Source organism: Salmo salar, chromosome ssa02, assembly GCF_905237065.1.
Source record: "Salmo salar chromosome ssa02, Ssal_v3.1, whole genome shotgun sequence".
NCBI lineage: Eukaryota > Metazoa > Chordata > Actinopteri > Salmoniformes > Salmonidae > Salmo > Salmo salar.
Window position 1 is genome coordinate 11,753,212 of NC_059443.1, and position 22,305 is coordinate 11,775,516.

Genomic DNA, 22,305 nt, shown 5'->3' on the forward strand with positions numbered 1-22,305 from the left:
AACCTCCCGCACCTCAGCCTCCTGGAGCGGGCCAGCCACCACCGGCCTGAGGAGAGACACATGGAACGAGGGGTTAATGCAGTAATCGGGGGGAAGCTGTAACCTATAACATACCTCGTTCACTCTCCTCAGGACTTTAAACGGCCCCACAAACCACGGACCAAGCTTCCGGCAGGGCAGACGGAGGGGCAGGTTTCGGGTTGAGAACCAGACCCTGTCCCATGGTGCGAACACCGGGGCCTCACTGCGGTGATGGTCTGCGCCAACTTTCTGGCGCAGTACGGCACGCTGAAGGTGGACGTGGGCGGCGTCCCATGTTTCCTCCGCGCACCAGAACCAGTCATCCACCGCAGGAGCTTCGGTCTGACTCTGATGCCAAGGAGCCAGAACCGGCTGATACCCCAATACACACTGAAAGGGAGAAAGGTTAGTGGAGGAGTGGCAGAGCGAGTTCTGGGCCATCTCTGCCCAGGGCACGAATGCTGCTCTCTCCCCAGGCCGGTCCTGGCAATAAGACCTCAGAAACCTACCCACATCCTGGTTAACTCTCTCCACCTGCCCGTTACTCTCGGGGTGAAAACCTGAGGTAAGGCTGACCGAGACCCCCAGACGTTCCATGAATGCCTTCCAGACCCTTGACGTGAACTGGGGGACCCCGATCAGACACTATATCCTCAGGCACCCCGTAGTGCCGGAAGACGTGTGTAAACAGGGCCCCCGCAGTTTATAGGGCCGTAGGGAGACCGGGCAAAGGGAGGAGACGACAGGAATTAGAAAAACGATCCACAACGACCAGGATCGTGGTGTTACCCTGAGAAGGTGGAAGATTGGTTAGGAAATCCACCGACAGGTGCGACCACGGCCGTTGTGGAACGGGTAAGGGTTGTAACTTACCTCTGGGCAAGTGTCTAGGAGCCTTGCACTGGGCGCACACTGAGCAGGAGGAAACATAAACCCTCACGTCCTTAGCTAAAGTGGGCCACCAGTACTTCCCACTAAGACAGCGCACCGTCTGACCGATCCCAGGATGACCAGAGGAGGGTGACGTGTGGACCCAGTAGATCAGCCGATCGCAGACGGCACGTACAGATGCCCAGCTGGACACTGAGGGGGAGCGGGCTCTGCACGTAACGCCCGCTCAATGTCCGCGTCCAGCTCCCACACTACCGGCGCCACCAAACAAGAGGCGGGGAGTATGGGAGTGGGATCCATGGGCCGCTCCTCTGTGTCATACAGCTGGGACACTGCGTCTGCCTTAACGTTCTGGGAGCCTGGTCTGTAAGAGAGGGTAAACACTAAATGGGTGAAAAACATGGCCCACCTTGCCTGGCGAGGATTCAGTCTCCTCGCCGCCCAAATGTACTCCAGATTGCGGTGGTCAGTCCAGATAAGAAAGGGGTGTTTAGAACCCTCAACCAATGTCTCCACGCCTTCAAAGCTTTGACGACAGCCAACAGCTCCCGGTCCCCCACCTCATAGGGGTGGAGCTTCGGTGGCGTACCTGAGCGCTGAGAGAGCACGGCTCCTATCCCAGCCTCGGACGTGTCCACCTCCACTATGAACGCCAAAGAGGGATCCGGATGGGCCAACACAGGAGCCGAGGTAAACAGAGCCTTCAGATGCCCAAAAGCCCTGTCCGCCTCAGCTGACCACTGCAAGCGCACCGGGCCCCCCTTCAGCAGTGAGGTAATGGGAGCAGCTACCTGACCAAAACCCTGGATAAACCTCCGGTAGTAGTTGGCAAACCCTAAGAATCGCTGCACCACCTTCACCGTGGTGGGAGTCGGCCAATTACGCACGGCTGCTATGCGGTCACTCTCCATGCTCCAACAGGCGACCAAGCACTTTGCGCACCAGGGACACATGCTCGGCGCGTGCAGCGGAGTATATCAGAATGTCATTGATATACACCACTACACCCTGCCCATGCAGGTCCCTGAAAATCTCGTCTACAAAGGATTGGAAGACTGATGGAGCATTCATCAACCCGTACGGCATGACGAGGTACTCATAATGCCTTGAGGTGGTACTAAATGCCGTCTTCCACTCATCTCCTTCCCGGATACGCACCAGGTTGTACGCACTCCTGAGATCCAGTTTAGTGAAGAAGCGCGCCCTGTGTATTGACTCAATCGCCGTGGTGATAAGAGGTAGCGGGTAACTGTACCTCACCGTGATTTGATTGAGACCTCGATAATCAATGCACGGGCACAGACCTCCATCCTTCTTCACAAAAAAGAAACTCGAGGAGACAGGTGAAGTGGAGGACCGAATGTACCCCTGACGCAGGGATTCGAAGACATATGTCTCCATAGCCACTGTCTCCTGCGACAGGGGATACACGTGACTCCTGGGAAGTGCAGCGTCTACCAAGAGATTTATTGCACAATCCCCCCGTCGATGGGGTGGTAAATGAGTTGCCTTCTTTTTACAGAAGGCGAGAGCCAAATCGGCATATTCTGAGGGAATGCGCACGGTGGAGACCTGGTCTGGACTCTCCACCGTAGTAGCACCAACGGAAACCCCTAAACACCTACCTGAGCACTCTCGCGACTACCCCATGAGAGCCCTCTGTGGCCAAGAAACAGTGGGGTTATGACAAGCTAACCAGGGTAGGCCCAGCACCACAGGAAACGCAGGAGAATCAATAAGGAAAATACACATTTTTTCCTTGTGACCCCCCTGCGTCACCATGCCCAAAGGAGCGGTGGCCTCCCCTGATAAACCCTGACCCTAAAGGTCGACTATCTAAGGCGTGAACGGGGAAGGGCACATCCACGGGAACAATGGGGGTCCCTAAATTGGGAGCTAATGCTCTATCAATGAAATTCCCAGCCGCGCCTGAATCTACGAGCGCCTTATGCTGGGAACGCGGGGGAAATTCAGGAAAAGTGACAGACACAAACATATGTGCAACAGAGGGCTCTGGGTGAGAATGGTGCCGGCTCACCTGGGGTGACGCCAGAGCGCCCTGCCTGCTGCCTCGATTCCCAGAGGAACCAACCCGGCACCAACCAGCAGTGTGACCTCTGCGGCCACAGATGGTGCACGAGCGGGAACCCCCTCCAGTCTCCCTGCGCACCGCCCCTATAATAATAATGAATAATTTTGCTCTTTATTTAACCATTTTACTTATAAAACTTTATTTGTTAATTGAAAATTGTGAATAACTCACCACAGGTTAATGAGAAGGGTGTGCTTGAAAGGATGCACATAACTCTGCAATGTTGGGTTGTATTGGAGAGAGTCTCAGTCTTAAATCATTTTCCACACACAGTCTGTGCCTGTATTTAGTTTGCATGAGGGCCGAGAATCCACTCTCACATAGGTACGTGGTTGCAACGTGGGCATCAGTGTCTTAACAGAGCTATTTGACAAGGCAGGATACTCTGAGCGCAGCCCAATCCAGAAATCTGGCAGTGGCTTCTGATTAAATTCAATTTTCACAGAACCGCTTGTTGCAATTTCAATGAGGCTCTCTTGTTCAAATATCGGTAAGTCGACTGGAGGCAGGGCTCACTCAGGTGCTTCGCTATAGCACATTTGACATTTTCCTTAAGCTTGAGTTCATTTGCACACAAAAAAATCATACAATGATGGAAAGACCTGTGTGTTGTACTTGTTAAAGCAGACAGAGAAGAGATCCAACTTCTTAATCATAGCCTCAATTTTGTCCCGCACATTGAATACAGTTGCGAGAATCCCTATAATCCTAGATTCAGATCATTCAGGCGAGAAAAACATCACCCAGATAGGCCAGTCGTGTGAGAAACTCATCATCATGCAAGCGGTCAGACAAGTAAAAATGATGTCAGTAAAGAAAACTTTAAGCTCATCTCTCAATTTAAAAAAACTTGTCAATACTTTGCCCCTTGATAACAAGCGCACTTCTGTATGTTTTAAAAGCGTTACATGGTCGCTGCCCATATCATTGCATAGTACAGAAAATACACGAGAGTTCAGGGGTCTTGCTTTAACAAAGTGAACCATTTTCACTGTAATGTCCAAAACGTCTTTCAAGCTGTCAGGCATTCCCTTGGCAACAAGAGCCTCTCGGTGGATGCTGCAGTGTACCCAAGTGACGTTGGGAACAACTGCTTACACGTGCGTTACCATTCCACTATGTTTCCCTGTCATAGCTTTTGAGCCATCAGTACAGATACCAACATGAGCAGCAGCTACGTTTGGCTACATTACGGACCATTAGTGGAATTCCCGCGAGAGAATAACATGTGTGATGTGATTGGATGTTAATTATTTGACTAGGCTACCTGTATTTGACATTGTGTTGTTATTTCGCTGAACACTAGAAGGTTTAATTTTATTTGTGGCAGTGAAACAAGGCTACTCAGGCGAGAAAAAAACCTCACCCAAATGTATAGCCCCGTTGGAAAATATAAATGTCCTGTTTTAAAATGAGAAGACATTTTTTATTATTATTATTATTATTATAAATTTTTTTAATGTGAATCACATTTTTATTTGGTGTACCCCCAACGGCATTGTGCATACCCAGTTTGGGAATACCTGATACAGATGATTAACAAAACATGCACATGACAGTATTCATACCTTTTTGTGGTAAATGTGAATGAAAAAAACTGTTTTGATAATGGTTTTCATACACATACCTTGTCCATAATGTAGAGACCTTTATATGGGATATTCATTGAACACGTAAGGGAGGAGGATGGTAAATGTGGTCTGCATAACATACCAATACCAATTGACATACTTTGTATGCCTCCTCGTCTGTATACCTGCAGACACAGACACAAACATGAGCAGTTCAGTCATCTGCACCCTAAACAGCTAGCCTTCAACATATTCTTATAGCATACATATTCTTACCTCTGTGTTGATTGATATCCATTGAATTGTGTCCATTTTCTGTTTTCGAAAGATTTGCACAAATATGAAAAGATAGATGGTATCATCATAAAACAATACCAATTTAGATCATACAAGGAACAAGCTTACCTTAAATCTTTACATTTTTCAGTTAAGTGTCTGCACCTGCTGTCCTTTCAAATTCAAATTCAAATGTTTAATTTGGGCCGTTAGGTTCCTGCAAGAACCCACACCAACTAAGGAGGTTCCTCGATGAACCCCACCTCATATGGGGTTCTTGGAAGAACCTTTGGGGGCACTTTTCAGTGTCAAGAACCCTAAGGTTCTTCAAAGAACTTTGAGGATCTTAGAAGAACCCTTGTTGAACCCCTAATGTTTAGAGTGTAGACTATACTGACCTGTATAGCAAAAGTAAGCACATGGAAAACTGAAAAGCCTATAGCACATAAGGGAAGTACCAAAGCACCTTGTTATAGGGCAGGCGCATGCAAGCAGATGAGGACATTTGGCTATATGGAAGACATTATATAGTAAAACCTACAAAAGTGTGAACATTAACCAGGAAAGAAAACATACTAGCCTCCCCTGTGCCCAATAAAAACGATCCCCAAAGCAACACAAAAAAGTTGAACAACCCTCTCCTATTTTGGACCACCCCTCCCTCCATTAAATTGCGATCTGTCCTAACTTAATATAGCCCTCACCTTCATAACTGGCAGCAGTCCAACCAGTGTCGTCAGACTTGCCACTCCTCCACGGTTCTGTTCCACCACGCCACATTCTTACGTATACAGTCAATACGGAACTGTTGCCTGCTGCCCACTACAACTACAGTATCCATACAGTTATTGACAGTATCGCGTTTTGCAATCCCAACTTCCTCTTGCTCTCTCTGACAGTGTGATGTTTGGCAATAGTGGGCAAGTGTTATAGCTGCCTGCAAAGTAGGCTAGACGTCAAATTAATCTAGAGCTCTGAAGATTGGCGATATCATGGAAGAAACAGGGGCCCTTATCCGCAAAAGAAGAGTCACTATATCCACTGGAAAAGGTGTTACTTTGAAACAAGTGAATGGGCGGTCAGCGGTTAATGAAAGTATTAACGGCCACGGTGACAGCGGCAACATTGTAACGAAGCGAAATGTGTCGGATTTGCCTTCTACCACGTCAAAAGAAAGGAAGAAACGTATAAATGTTCCTAGTGATAGACAGAGGTGAGGCATAAACTAACAAAACCCAGACGTGTCGTTACGGTGGGGTGAATTTATGCCAGGGAAAACAGATCGCGACTGTATGTATTACTGCACCCACTTGTGCAATCTTCCCTTATGAACACTTATAATGGGGTAGAATGAATGATGTACTTTTAATCATTTCGCATAGTCTATATGTCACCCATGCTGGTCCAATAGGCTATATGTAAAATTGCGGATAAAAAGGGGTACATTTAAAACATTAAATCACTTTTTTTTTTTTACAAAACTCGAAGGGAAGTCGGAGGTGTGTTGCGGACGTCATTTGGGAAGTGTATTTCAGATCAGTTAACTATAGCTGTAGTACAGTACAGTAAATGAGTGTGCACGTATTCAAACTATCCCGTGTCTCTTCATGCCTCAGTTGCCACAGGTTGCAGGAGTCCCTGTTGAGCTCTGCCAGCGGTTACAGAAACTACAGAGGAGTCCTTAACTGGTGTGTTGTCATGCTGGTAAGTTTCCTTCTGCAACGTCATACTGAGAGTCTCAGTTAATTCTCCAGTCTGCTCAACAACACTCAGGTTAAGTGTAAACACTACAATCACTGGCCAGGTTTCCCTCTTAGGCTTCATCTTAATACCTAATCATTTTTGGGGGGGACTATGTTGTTCCATGTAGTGAATATGTTATACAATTCGTTTGTATGGGCTAATAGCAGTAAGGCTAAATTAAAATTATTCATCAAATAATTTAGTAAAAAATAAACATTTTGATACTTCAATGGGTCTTAAAATTTAAAATCAAATAGAAAAATGATCCTTGGTATGACCTTCTTAAAACAATTCCATATAGCTTAGTAGACCCCCGGTTTAGACAGGGCTTAGACTGTTTAGTGCCAAAAATAAGGGGTTATACAGTATCTCACAAAAGTGAGTACACCCCTCACATTTTTGTAAATATTTGAGTATATCTTTTCATGTGACAACACTGAAGAAATGACACTTTGCTACAATGTAAAGTAGTGAGTGTACAGCTTGTATAACAGTGTAAGTTTGCTGTTCCCACAAAATAACTCAACACACAGCCATTAATGTCTAAACCGCTGGCAACAAAAGTGAGAACACCCTAAAGTGAAAATGTCCAAATTAGGCCCAATTAGCCATTTTCACTCCCCGGTATCATGTGACTCGTTAGTGTTACAAGGTCTCAGGTGTGAATGGGGAGCAGGTGTGTTAAATTTGGTGTCATCACTCCCTCATACTGACTGGTCACTGGAAGTTCAACATGGCACCTCATGGCAAAGAACTCTCTGAGGATCTGAAAAAAAGAATTGTTGCTCTACATAAAGATGGCCTGGGCTATAAGAAGATTGCCAAGACCCTGAAACTGAGCTGCAGCACGTTGGCTAAGACCATACAGCGGTTTAACAGGACAGGTTCCACTCAGAACAGGCCTCGCCATGGTCGACCAAAGAAGTTGAGTGCACGTGCTCAGTGTCATATCCAGAGGTTGTCTTTGGGAAATAGACGTATGAGTGCTGCCAGAATTGCTGCAGAGGTTGAAGGGTTGGGGGGGTCAGCCTGTCAGTGCTCAGACCATACGCCGCACACTGCATCAAATTGGTCTGCATGGCTGTCGTCCCAGAAGGAAGCCTCTTCTAAAGATGATGCACAAGAAAGCCCGCAAACTGTCTGCTGAAGACAAGCAGACTAAGGACATGGATTACTGGAACCATGTCCTGTGGTCTGATGAGACCAAGATAAACTTATTTGGTTCAGATGGTGTCAAGCGTGTGTGGCGGCAACCAGGTGAGGATTACAAAGACAAGTGTGTCTTGCCTGCAGTCAAGCATGGTGGTGGGAGTGTCATGGTCTGGGGCTGCATGAGTGCTGTCGGCACTGGGGAGCTACAGTTCATCGAGGGAACCATGAATGCCAACATGTACTGTGACATACTGAAGCAGAGCATGATCCCCTCCCTTCGGAGACTGGGCCGCAGGGCAGTATTCCAACATGATAACGACCCCAAACACACCTCCAAGACGACCACTGCCTTGCTAAAGAAGCTGAGGGTAAAGGTGATGGACTGGCCAAGCATGTCTCCAGACCTAAACCCTATTGAGCATCTGTGGGGCATCCTCAAACGGAAGGTGGAGGAGTGCAAGGTCTCTAACATCCACCAGCTCTGTGATGTCGTCATGGAGGAGTGGAAGAGGACTCCAGTGGCAACCTGTGAAGCTCTGGTGAACTCCATGCCCAAGAGGGTTAAGGCAGTGCTGGAAAATTATGGTGGACACACAAAATATTGACACTTTGGGCCCAATTTGGATATTTTCACTTAGGGGTGTACTCACTTTTGTTGCCAGCGGTTTAGACATTAATGGCTGTGTGTTGAGTTATTTTGAGGGAACAGCAAATTTACACTGTTATACAAGCTGTACACTCACTACTTTACATTGTAGCAAAGTGTCATTTCTTCAGTGTTGTCACATGAAAAGATATACTCAAATATTTACAAAAATGTGAGGGGTGTACTCACTTTTGTGAGATACTGTACATGTAAAAAAAAAAAAAATAATAATAATATAGTTTACAGTATATCTCTCAGATATAGTACAGACACTTCAGAACAAACTTCCGTTAGATTCTTTGGGGGGACTATCTGTTGTTCTATGTAGTGAATCTGTTATTAAATGCATTTGTATGGGCAAATTGAAGTAAGGCAAAATAACATTTTTCATCAACTATTTTAATTTTTTTATACTTCAATGGGTCTTAAAATTCTAAATCATATAGCAAAATGATCCTTGGTACGACCTTCTTAAAACAATTCCATATGGCTTAGTAGAACACTACCTCCCCCCCCCCCACCCATCTTAGACAGGGCTTAGACCAGGGTGTCTGTAGTGATGCCTTTAACACATAGGGGCCCCCGAGTGGCGCAGCGGTTTAAGGCTAGAGGCGTCACTACAGACACCCTGGTTCGAATCCAGGCTATATAACAACCGGCCTTGATTGGGAGTCCCATTGGGCAGGCGCACAATTGGCCCTGTGTTGTCCGTGTTTGGCCGGTGTAGGCCGTCATTGTAAATAAGAATTAGTTCTTAACTGACTTACCTCCTACAAGAGGAGTCAATCAGAGAGCATCACTGTGCGTTGGTGGGTGTGTGCCTCCAGGTCTCACCAGAAGGCATATTCATCCCACGCTGGGCCTGAAACCACAGTGTTTAAAGACACCAGGCACTTATTCAGAACACCTCAACAGGATTATATATCTAGCCCGAGGCTACTCTGTGTTCCTGTTCTTTTAGTTTAGCAAGATTACAGTGAAAGTGAGACAAAATCATATTTCTCATCATATTCTTTTGTCTTTTAATGATTTTGCTGCTAAAGGAGGTGATGTGGATTGAGGTGAGGCCAAGGTCATCCTGCTTTCATGTAATACTCTGATATTCTGTAAGATTCCTTTAGGCTTAACTTACAAGACACAGGATAGTAGAGGTACATTGCACTTGTGCCGCAGCACTTACTGTTGCTGGACTAGACTATTCTGTCCAATCCTAAAGTGGGACATGTAACGCTTAGCTATATAGTTAGCTAATCACTTTGTTAATAACCTTGTGTTTTGCTAATTCAGTTTGGCTTTGAAGTCAGTGTGTGAGAGGATGGGAAACAGCAGGACATTCCCATTCCTCTAGCTCTCAGTGAGTCTCAGTACAACCACATAAACCATTGTTTTACTCTTTAGAGAGAGATGTTGGAGTTCAAGGATGGTTTGATGATGCTAAGGGAAACATGGTGGTACTATTCCCTTAGAAAAACACACTGACATTTCCATGTGTAACTATTGTGGGGAAATATGGTATTGAGATTCTATCTAAAGTAATCATTCAGCAACAGCTAGTTCGTTGATCTGAATTCACGTCAAATCTAGAGCACCGCCAGCTTAGTCCCCTTCATCAAAGCCGTGGAGAATAAATTCACATTTCTAAAACTGTTGATAATCCACTCTCTGAAACAAGATCATTTTGTCATCACAGTACTTTGTTCATTCTTTGAACTTCTTCTCAAATTCCCATTGAACGTGGAGAAGCCTTTGTATTCCATAATAAGATATTACAATCCAAAATGAAACATTTTCAACGAGGGAGGGAGGGAGAGAATCACAAGACAGACCTAAAAATCAAGAGGATGATTATCTTGACTTGCAAACACTTCATCTTTTAGCTGTCAAGATGAGTTCCACAAATAGTACTGTATTTGGTATTTTATTAGGATCTCCATTAGCTAGAGTCAAAGCTGCAGCTACCCTTCCTGTGGTCCACATAAAACATGACATTAATAGACCATTACAGCTGAAGGGCAGAACTACATAAAATCACAATACATAACATTAATAGACAGTTTAAAAAACAGTTTTTAAAATAATAGACAGGTACAGAACTACATACATTTTAAATAAGTATACACACTTTAATATTAGTATGCCTTAGTAATCATTGCAACATGTACTCATAATAACGGCTACACTGCAGTCATCCATTTGGTTACAGTTGCTTACTGTTACAATTGCAGGTCCTGATCCTAATCTCTCAGAACCAGTTGTTCTCTAAACACTAGCGAGAATCTCACAACGTTAGCAACCACCCGTGTCCTTGGTTCTTCCGTTTGACGTCAGTACTGTTCATAATAATGTGATTCATAGGCAAGTGCAACGAAAACGACAATGAAAATGCAACAATTCCTCCAGCTTCAACCACAGTTTTCACCCTAGCAACTGTGCCATTCAGCTCATTGCAATGAGCTACAGATGGAGTTTCCTCCCCACTAAGGCTTCAATTTAATCCTTCACCTCAGCAACCGAGTTGGAGTTTTCTCCAGCTGAAGTTTCAATTGAATCCTTTGTTTTAGCTACCTATGTGGACTTTTTAGATGCCCATCACTGCACAATGTGCAATAAATTGAACAGAGTTATTATTATCATCAGACGGGCTTCTCTGACGTCCTTCGCCCTGTCTAGTGCATAGAAATGAACTAAACCAAACTGCCCGTAAAGGGCTTACTGAGGTATAGTGTAACGTGTTACAGTCTACTGCCCTTAAAGGGTTTACTGAGGTATAGTGTAATGTGTTACAGTCTACTGCCCGTAAAGGGTTTACTGAGGTATAGTGTAAAGTGTTACAGTCTACTGCCCGTAAAGGGTTTACTGAGGTATAGTGTAATGTGTTACAGTCTACTGCCCGTAAAGGGTTTACTGGGGTATAGTGTAACGTGTTACAGTCTACTGCCCTTAAAGGGTTTACTGAGGTATAGTGTAACGTGTTACAGTCTACTGCCCGTAAAGGGTTTACTGAGGTATAGTGTAACGTGTTACAGTCTACTGCCCGTAAAGGGTTTACTGAGGTATAGTGTAATGTGTTACAGTCTACTGCCCGTAAAGGGTTTACTGGGGTATAGTGTAACGTGTTACAGTCTACTGCCCTTAAAGGGTTTACTGAGGTATAGTGTAACGTGTTACAGTCTACTGCCCGTAAAGGGTTTACTGAGGTATAGTGTAACGTGTTACAGTCTACTGCCCGTAAAGGGTTTACTGAGGTATAGTGTAACGTGTTACAGTCTACTGCCCGTAAAGGGTTTACTGAGGTATAGTGTAATGTGTTACAGTCTACTGCCCGTAAAGGGTTTACTGGGGTATAGTGTAACGTGTTACAGTCTACTGCCCTTAAAGGGTTTACTGAGGTATAGTGTAACGTGTTACAGTCTACTGCCCGTAAAGGGTTTACTGAGGTATAGTGTAACGTGTTACAGTCTACTGCCCGTAAAGGGTTTACTGAGGTATAGTGTAACGTGTTACAGTCTACTGCCCGTAAAGGGTTTACTGAGGTATAGTGTAACGTGTTACAGTCTACTGCCCGTAAAGGGTTTACTGAGGTATAGTGTAATGTGTTACAGTCTACTGCCCGTAAAGGGTTTACTGAGGTATAGTGTAACGTGTTACAGTCTACTGCCCGTAAAGGGTTTACTGAGGTATAGTGTAACGTGTTACAGTCTACTGCCTGTAAAGGGTTTACTGAGGTCACTCACACCTACACAGATATACATGTACACTCATCCACACACACCCTCATACATTCATGCTACACACACATCACAACTGCTGCTACCAGACTCTTTGTTACATCTGCCCCTGCCTACTTCTCATCCTGTGTCTCCCTAACCTGCCGCCACTCCCCCAGTGCTCTCTCCCTCTCTCGCTCTGTGTGGGTTTATCTGATTGTTGGAGTGGAGACAGGTGTGCTGGAGTCAGAGCAGATCCCCACCAGTTCCAAAATCAGACCTCTACAAATACTCAGCCCTGCCACTTTCACGCTGCCAGATCCTAGCTTCTTTTCAGTCAGTCTGCATTTCAAGCCGTTTGTATCCTGTGTCGCCTGTTTTCCCCAGCCGGACGCTGCTTTTCTCTCCGCTCTACCCGCTTTTCAATAAATACCTTGGTTACCTTATTCCTGTCTCCTCGTCTGAGTCTGCACTTGGGTTCACCTGCTCCACCCCGCGTAACACTCTCATTATGATTGCTAAATACCTCACAATTTAAACGCTTGTCCCCCACACTCTCCCCAAACCCCCTTCCCCAAAACATGTGTAAATATTGAACTATAAATTGTGCCTTCCTGTATTATTATGCTAAAATGTTTATTCTACTGAGACATTTACTTTGTTTGTATTCTTAACTGTTATTATTTCTTATTGTTGCATTGTCGAAAAGGAACCTTCAAGTAAGCATTTCATTTGACGATATATACCATGTGTATCACGTCTATACGACTAATAAAACTTGAAACTACAGTGGAAAAGAGACACTGTAATTGAATCATATGATGAATGTATGCTTGTACCATGTGAAACAAACTGTATTTTCAAGGATGCAATGAATTTACAAGCCCTCTTTTGTTGTAGGTCTTAAGCAATGCCCGTCTGTTCTTGGAAAACCTTTTAAAGTAAGTACAGTACGTTATGAGAAGCTTTCCGTAAGACAAGAGGGGGGAAAGGAGAGTGTAGTCTTATGGCTGTCATTTGACGGTTGGAAGTAAAGGCCTCGTTTTCAGAGAATGAAATGTAACGTCAGCCCCTTCACTGCTAAGACCGTATGCTGTCCTGTACGCTAATGCAAGCGCAATGCCTCCTGACTGTCCACAGATGCCCAGCACAGTAACAGCCTATAGGGAGCAGCCAGGCATTGCTTACCAAAGGCATACTGTGGTAAAGACGTGCAAGGAGGGTACATTGTCATGTATTACTGTAAAGTAAGATAGGAGGTTCTGTGCCTGATTCACTCAAACATGCTGCATCACTTACACTCGCAGCATTGTGAAAACTGAAAGGCTGAAATGTTTCAAGTTAAGTTTTAATGTCACACGAACAAGTACAGTGAAATGTCTTTCTTGAAAGCTCTAATCCCAACAATGCAGTAATCAATAACAATGTAATACTAAAAATAACAAGGTAGAACAAAAACACACGAGATATAAAATAAGAATGTGGTTTGATTCAGCTGAGCTCTGAGTCTAACCACAGTGTTCTGTTGTTCTAGGTATGGTATTCTAGTGGACCCAATACAAGTGGTTTCTCTATTCATAAAGGACCCCTACAACATGCCTGCAGCGTGCCTTGTTATCGGTACGTGGACTTTACTCAGCTCTAGCATGTCATTTAGGGTCCTCCTGGATATTCCCCCTCACACCCCCTACGCACTACATCACTCTCCCAACACACTATCACTATCATTCCCCAGACCCTACACACTTGATCACTCCCCCTTACAGACTATCACTCACCCTACACACTAGATCTGTATGCAGGTCATTACAGGCTGTTCTGCTGCAGCTGTCTCCTGAGGACCATCCCCCTGGCCTATTTTATGGACCTACAGTACTGAGAGAAGGACTATGGGACAAGGGCCTCCCTATACAGTACAGTACTGAGAGAAGGACTATGAGACACCCTATACAGTACAGTACTGAGAGAAGGACTATGGGACAAGGGCCTCCCTATACAGTACAGTACTGAGAGAAGGACTATGAGACACCCTATACAGTACAGTACTGAGAGAAGGACTATGGGACAAGGGCCTCCCTATACAGTACAGTACTGAGAGAAGGACTATGAGACAAGGGCCTCCCTATACAGTACAGTACTGAGAGAAGGACTATGAGACACCCTATACAGTGCAGTACTGAGAGAAGGACTATGGGACAAGGGCCTCCCTATACAGTACAGTACTGAGAGAAGGACTATGAGACACCCTATACAGTGCAGTACTGAGAGAAGGACTATGGGACAAGGGCCTCCCTATACAGTACAGTACTGAGAGAAGGACTATGAGACACCCTATACAGTACAGTACTGAGAGAAGGACTATGGGACAAGGGCCTCCCTATACAGTACAGTACTGAGAGAAGGACTATGAGACACCCTATACAGTACAGTACTGAGAGAAGGACTATGGGACAAGGGCCTCCCTATACAGTACAGTACTGAGAGAAGGACTATGAGACACCCTATACAGTGCAGTACTGAGAGAAGGACTATGGGACAAGGGCCTCCCTATACAGTACAGTACTGAGAGAAGGACTATGAGACACCCTATACAGTACAGTACTGAGAGAAGGACTATGGGACAAGGGCCTCCCTATACAGTACAGTACTGAGAGAAGGACTATGAGACACCCTATACAGTACAGTACTGAGAGAAGGACTATGGGACAAGGGCCTCCCTATACAGTACAGTACTGAGAGAAGGACTATGAGACACCCTATACAGTACAGTACTGAGAGAAGGACTATGAGACACCCTATACAGTACAGTACTGAGAGAAGGACTATGAGACACCCTATACGGTACAGTACTGAGAGAAGGACTATGGGACAAGGGCCTCCCTATACAGTACAGTACTGAGAGAAGGACTATGAGACAAGGGCCTCCCTATACAGTACAGTACTGAGAGAAGGACTATGGGACAAGGGCCTCCCTATACAGTACAGTACTGAGAGAAGGACTATGAGACAAGGGCCTCCCTATACAGTACAGTACTGAGAGAAGGACTATGGGACAAGGGCCTCCCTATACAGTACAGTACTGAGAGAAGGACTATGAGACACCCTATACAGTACAGTACTGAGAGAAGGACTATGAGACACCCTATACAGTACAGTACTGAGAGAAGGACTATGGGACAAGGGCCTCCCTATACAGTACAGTACTGAGAGAAGGACTATGAGACACCCTATACAGTACAGTACTGAGAGAAGGACTATGGGACAAGGGCCTCCCTATACAGTACAGTACTGAGAGAAGGACTATGGGACAAGGGCCTCCCTATACAGTACAGTACTGAGAGAAGGACTATGAGACACCCTATACAGTACAGTACTGAGAGAAGGACTATGGGACAAGGGCCTCCCTATACAGTACAGTACTGAGAGAAGGACTATGGGACAAGGGCCTCCCTATACAGTACAGTACTGAGAGAAGGACTATGAGACACCCTATACAGTACAGTACTGAGAGAAGGACTATGGGACAAGGGCCTCCCTATACAGTACAGTACTGAGAGAAGGACTATGGGACAAGGGCCTCCCTATACAGTACAGTACTGAGAGAAGGACTATGAGACACCCTATACATTACAGTACTGAGAGAAGGACTATGGGACAAGGGCCTCCCTATACAGTACAGTACTGAGAGAAGGACTATGGGACAAGGGCCTCCCTATACAGTACAGTACTGAGAGAAGGACTATGGGACAAGGGCCTCCCTATACAGTACAGTACTGAGAGAAGGACTATGAGACACCCTATACAGTACAGTACTGAGAGAAGGACTATGGGACAAGGGCCTCCCTATACAGTACAGTACTGAGAGAAGGACTATGAGACACCCTATACAGTACAGTACTGAGAGAAGGACTATGGGACAAGGGCCTCCCTATACAGTACAGTACTGAGAGAAGGACTATGGGACAAGGGCCTCCCTATACAGTACAGTACTGAGAGAAGGACTATGGGACAAGGGCCTCCCTATACAGTACAGTACTGAGAGAAGGACTATGAGACACCCTATACAGTACAGTACTGAGAGAAGGACTATGGGACAAGGGCCTCCCTATACAGTACAGTACTGAGAGAAGGACTATGGGACAAGGGCCTCCCTATACAGTACAGTACTGAGAGAAGGACTATGGGACAAGGGCCTCCCTATACAGTACAGTACTGAGAGAAGGACTATGAGACACCCTATACAGTACAGTACTGAGAGAAGGACTATGGGACAATGGCCTCCCTATACAGTACAGTACTGAGAGAAGGACTATGGGACAAGGGCCTCCCTATACAGTACAGTACTGAGAGAAGGACTATGAGACAAGGGCCTCCCTATACAGTACAGTACTGAGAGAAGGACTATGAGACAAGGGCCTCCCTATACAGTACAGTACTGAGAGAAGGACTATGAGACAAGGGCCTCCCTATACAGTACAGTACTGAGAGAAGGACTATGGGACAAGGGCCTCCCTATACAGTACAGTACTGAGAGAAGGACTATGAGACACCCTATACAGTACAGTACTGAGAGAAGGACTATGGGACAAGGGCCTCCCTATACAGTACAGTACTGAGAGAAGGACTATGAGACAAGGGCCTCCCTATACAGTACAGTACTGAGAGAAGGACTATGGGACAAGGGCCTCCCTATACAGTACAGTACTGAGAGAAGGACTATGGGACAAGGGCCTCCCTATACAGTACAGTACTGAGAGAAGGACTATGGGACAAGGGCCTCCCTATACAGTACAGTACTGAGAGAAGGACTATGAGACAAGGGCCTCCCTATACAGTACAGTACTGAGAGAAGGACTATGGGACAAGGGCCTCCCTATACAGTACAGTACTGAGAGAAGGACTATGAGACAAGGGCCTCCCTATACAGTACAGTACTGAGAGAAGGACTATGAGACACCCTATACAGTACAGTACTGAGAGAAGGACTATGAGACAAGGGCCTCCCTATACATTACAGTACTGAGAGAAGGACTATGGGACAAGGGCCTCCCTATACAGTACAGTACTGAGAGAAGTACTATGGGACAAGGGCCTCCCTATACAGTACACTACTGAGAGAAGGACTATGAGACACCCTATACATTACAGTACTGAGAGAAGGACTATGGGACAAGGGCCTCCCTATACAGTACAGTACTGAGAGAAGGACTATGAGACACCCTATACATTACAGTACTGAGAGAAGGACTATGGGACAAGGGCCTCCCTATACAGTACTGAGAGAAGGACTATGAGACAAGGGCCTCCCTATACAGTACAGTACTGAGAGAAGGACTATGGGACAAGGGCCTCCCTATACAGTACAGTACTGAGAGAAGGACTATGGGACAAGGGCCTCCCTATACAGTACTGAGAGAAGGACTATGGGACAAGGGCCTCCCTATACAGTACAGTACTGAGAGAAGGACTATGGGACAAGGGCCTCCCTATACAGTACAGTACTGAGAGAAGGACTATGGGACAAGGGCCTCCCTATACAGTACAGTACTGAGAGAAGGACTATGGGACAAGGGCCTCCCTATACAGTACAGTACTGAGAGAAGGACTATGAGACACCCTATACAGTACAGTACTGAGAGAAGGACTATGGGACAAGGGCCTCCCTATACAGTACAGTACTGAGAGAAGGACTATGGGACACCCTATACATTACAGTACTGGGGCATAGCAGACAATGACGCCCTCAGAAGGCACTGGTTTTATATGCATTGCAGCATATTTATTTTATTAACACTTGTAGTCATTGACGCGTGATCCAGTGTCTGTTTTATTGGCTGTAGTATCAGTTAAGCTCAAGCACTTGTTCTGATTGTGAGCCAGGCACAGATAGTGCCAAGGCATTAGAGACAGACACCTACTGTATTTTATTCTCTGTTTTATTGAAGGTTGGTTTCCACAGAAGTTGCCAAGGCGTTAGAGGCAGAAGACTATTGTATTTTATTCTGTTTTATTGAGGTTTGGTTTCCATAAAAGTCCACCTCAACCTATTCCATCAGGCCTTTGACATTTTGAATACTGTAGGCCTTTAGAATTGATTCTACGATGTATTCTTCAAAACACAGCAGAAAAACATTATTCCAAAGACCAGGTCACATGATATGGTATGGAGCGAGAGGCAGCCCTGCAGCTAGTTAGATAATCCCACGATTCAAAATAGTTCAGCCTTTCATTTCTTTCTGTGTGTGCTTTCATGCATGTTCGTGTGTGCATGCTCATGCATACGCATGTGTGTTTGTGTCCGTTCTCATGCGTGTGTGTGTGTGTTTGTGTTTGCTTAAGTGTGTGTTTCCTCTCCACTGCAGAGCTCCCCTGGGAATAGTGCAGTAGTAGCAGGTGGTCTATGCAACACATATGCTGTGTTTGTGCTGCCTCATTTGTCCCAGAAGCTGATGCTGTGACAGCAGGTTTATCTTAACAGGCCAGTGGTGGACCCCCCCCTCAGTACTGTAGGAGGAAACAACATAAGGTCTTATTTTATCATCGTATCATCTCCCTTGTATATGTTAACTTGCCATGCTTGTCGTGTGTTTGTTTGGTAACATTTATTTGATCACCAACATCATTTGTCTCGTCTTTCCTTCCAGTGTCCAACGTGTTTATTGTGGCAGCTTTGTACACAGAGCGAAGGCTCTCAGTGGTGAGTTTCATTCTGATGTACTTACCATTGTTGCTATTATTGTTATAAAAAAAGTTTTTCCTGCGCTGCAGACGGCTATATCAGTCCGCTAATACAGCACTACTTTTGTGATTTTTATTTAATGATTTAAAGTATATAAATATATTGTGATTTTTCAGGGGGTGCTGCAGCCCCCTCACACCCCTGCTTCCCGCGGCTATGCCTTAACGTGCAGTTCTTCTGTCCCTCCAGGGCTGCTTCAGTGAACGTGTTGGGCTGCTGGTTCATTCCATTAACCTATCAGTCACACTGTGCTTCCCGGTGGCTATCGTACTAATGGTGAAGTCCATGACTCCAGGTACTGCTGTATGTGTTCTCATCAGCCTACAGATGTAGGATCTTAATTTGATCGCCCTGTTGCAGGAGAACTTTCCGTTTTGCATCATCATGATGATGTGGCCGGTGACACGTTGCTTCTTGAAAGTCCAATATCTTGCAAACTTGACTGCTGACATGCAAAACATTTTGGGACTGTATCTACTGTGGATGAAGGAAAAAAATAACAAAGGAGAGTTTCTGAGGGGAGTTTTTCTTTAATTGTATTCCACATAATCATTTACATTTCCTGTTGCTGCAGTATGTTTTTCCCTGCAGTAGCAAACTGGCTCAAATTAAGATCCTACAAATCCTGCTTTTCAGAAAAAAACGAAACTGTGTCTGAATCTAGTGTGTCTTCACTATTAGTTTAGTTAGTGTGTGTCTTCACTATTAGTTTAGTTAGTGTGTCTCTGTGTGTCTTCACTATTAGTTTAGTTAGTGTGTCTCTGTGTGTCTTCACTATTAGTTTAGTTAGTGTGTCTTCACTATTAGTTTAGTTAGTGTGTCTTCACTATTAGTTAGTGTGTCTCTACTATTAGTTTAGTTAGTGTGTGTCTTCACTATTAGTTTAGTTAATGTGTCTTCACTATTAGTTTAGTTAGTGTGTCTCTGTGTGTCTTCACTATTAGTTTAGTTAGTGTGTCTCTGTGTCTTCACTATTAGTTTAGTTAGTGTGTCTCTGTGTGTCTTCACTATTAGTTTAGTTAGTGTGTCTCTGTGTCTTCACTATTAGTTTAGTTAGTATGTCTTCACTATTAGTTTAGTTAGTGTGTGTCTCACTATAAGTTTAGTTAGTGTGTGTCGTCACTATTAGTTTAGTTAGTGTGTGTCTTCACTATTAGTTTAGTTAGTGTGTCTCTGTGAGTCTTCACTATTAGTTTAGTTAGTGTGTCTCTGTGAGTCTTCACTATTAGTTTAGTTAGTGTGTCTTCACTATTAGTTTAGTTAGTGTGTCTTCACTATTAGTTTAGTTAGTGTGTCTCTGTGGGTCTTCACTATTAGTTTAGTTAGTGTGTCTTCACTATTAGTTTAGTTAGTGTGTCTCTGTGGGTCTTCACTATTAGTTTAGTTAGTGTGTCTCTGTGCGTCTTCACTATTAGTTTAGTTAGTGTGTCTCTGTGTCTTCACTATTAGTTTAGTTAGTGTGTGTCTTCACTATTAGTTTAGTTAGTGTGTCTCTGTGTGTCTTCACTATTAGTTTAGTTAGTGTGTCTCTGTGTCTTCACTATTAGTTTAGTTAGTGTGTCTCTGTGTGTCTTCACTATTAGTTTAGTTAGTGTGTCTGTCTTCACTATTAGTTTAGTTAGTGTGTTCGTGTCTTCACTATTAGTTTAGTTAGTGTGTGTCTTCACTATTAGTTTAGTTAGTGTGTCTCTGTGTGTCTTCACTATTAGTTTAGTTAGTGTGTCTCTGTGCTTCACTATTAGTTTAGTTAGTGTGTCTCTGTGGTCTTCACTATTAGTTTAGTTAATGTGTTCTTCACTATTAGTTTAGTTAGTGTGTCTTTCACTATTAGTTTAGTTAGTGTGTGTCTTCACTATTAGTTTAGTTAGTGTGTGTCTTCACTATTAGTTTAGTTAGTGTGTCTTGTGTCTTCACTATTAGTTTAGTTAGTGTGTGTCTTCACTATTAGTTTAGTTAGTGTGTCTCTGTGTGTCTTCACTATTAGTTTAGTTAGTGTGTCTTGTTCTTCACTATTAGTTTAGTTAGTGTGTCTCTGTGTCTTCACTATTAGTTTAGTTAGTGTGTCTCTGTGTCTTCACTATTAGTTTAGTTAGTGTGTCTCTGTGTGTCTTCACTATTAGTTTAGTTAGTGTGTGTCTTCACTATTAGTTTAGTTAGTGTGTCTCTGTGTGTCTTCACTATTAGTTTAGTTAGTGTGTGTCTTCACTATTAGTTTAGTTAGTGTGTCTCTGTGTGTCTTCACTATTAGTTTAGTTAGTGTGTCTCTGTGTCTTCACTATTAGTTTAGTTAGTGTGTCTCTGTGTGTCTTCACTATTAGTTTAGTTAGTGTGTCTCTGTGTGTCTTCACTATTAGTTTAGTTAGTGTGTCTCTGTGTGCTTCACTATTAGTTTAGTTAGTGTGTCTCTGTGGTCTTCACTATTAGTTTAGTTATTGTTTCTTCACTATTAGTTTAGTTAGTGTGTCTCTGTGAGTCTTCACTATTAGTTTAGTTAGTGTGTCTCTGTGGGTCTTCACTATTAGTTTACTTAGTGTGTCTCTGTGTCTTCACTATTAGTTTAGTAAGTGTGTGTCTTCACTATTAGTTTAGTTAGTGTGTCTCTGTGTCTTCACTATTAGTTTAGTTAGTGTGTGTCTTCACTATTAGTTTAGTTAGTGTGTCTCTGTGAGTCTTCACTATTAGTTTAGTTAGTGTTTCTTCACTATTAGTTTAGTTAGTGTGTCTCTGTGTGTCTTCACTATTAGTTTAGTTAGTGTGTCTCTGTGTGTCTTCACTATTAGTTTAGTTAGTGTGTCTCTGTGTCTTCACTATTAGTTTAGTTAGTATGTCTTCACTATTAGTTTAGTTAGTGTGTGTCGTCACTATTAGTTTAGTTAGTGTGTGTCGTCACTATTAGTTTAGTTAGTGTGTGTCTTCACTATTAATTTAGTTAGTGTGTCTCTGTGTGTCTTCACTATTAGTTTAGTTAATGTGTCTCTGTGGGTCTTCACTATTAGTTTAGTTAGTGTGTCTGTGTCTTCACTATTAGTTTAGTTAGTGTGTGTCTTCACTATTAGTTTAGTTAGTGTGTCTCTGTGTGTCTTCACTATTAGTTTAGTTAGTGTGTGTCTTCACTATTAGTTTAGTTAGTGTGTCTCTGTGTCTTCACTATTAGTTTAGTTAGTGTGTGTCTTCACTATTAGTTTAGTTAGTGTGTCTCTGTGTGTCTTCACTATTAGTTTAATTAGTGTGTCTCTGTGTCTTCACTATTAGTTTAGTTAGTGTGTCTCTGTGTGTCTTCACTCTTAGTTTAGTTAGTGTGTCTCTGTGTGTCTCTACTATTAGTTTAGTTAGTGTGTGTCTTCACTATTAGTTTAGTTAGTGTGTCTCTGTGTCTTCACTATTAGTTTAGTTAGTGTGTGTCTTCACTATTAGTTTAGTTAGTGTGTCTCTGTGTGTCTTCACTATTAGTTTAGTTAGTGTGTCTC

At 44.0% G+C, this 22,305-nt stretch overlaps 1 protein-coding gene across 2 annotated transcripts in view; it reads left to right on the forward strand.

The window, feature by feature from the left end:
- The first annotated feature begins 5,567 nt into the window (after positions 1-5,567).
- The window catches only part of LOC106605973 (diacylglycerol O-acyltransferase 1), a 76,580-nt gene continuing 59,842 nt past the window's right edge, over positions 5,568-22,305 (forward strand). The window contains exons 1-6 of one of the 2 annotated variants that reach the window (XM_045697667.1): positions 5,570-6,064; positions 6,468-6,555; positions 13,000-13,040; positions 13,634-13,719; positions 18,744-18,796; positions 19,028-19,133. In XM_045697667.1, the coding sequence (XP_045553623.1) occupies positions 5,844-6,064; positions 6,468-6,555; positions 13,000-13,040; positions 13,634-13,719; positions 18,744-18,796; positions 19,028-19,133 (595 nt within the window). In that variant the 5' untranslated portion in view covers positions 5,570-5,843. Of the gene's footprint in view, positions 6,065-6,467; positions 6,556-12,999; positions 13,041-13,633; positions 13,720-18,743; positions 18,797-19,027; positions 19,134-22,305 lie in introns of both variants that reach the window. The other variant, XM_045697669.1, reaches the window with a different exon arrangement.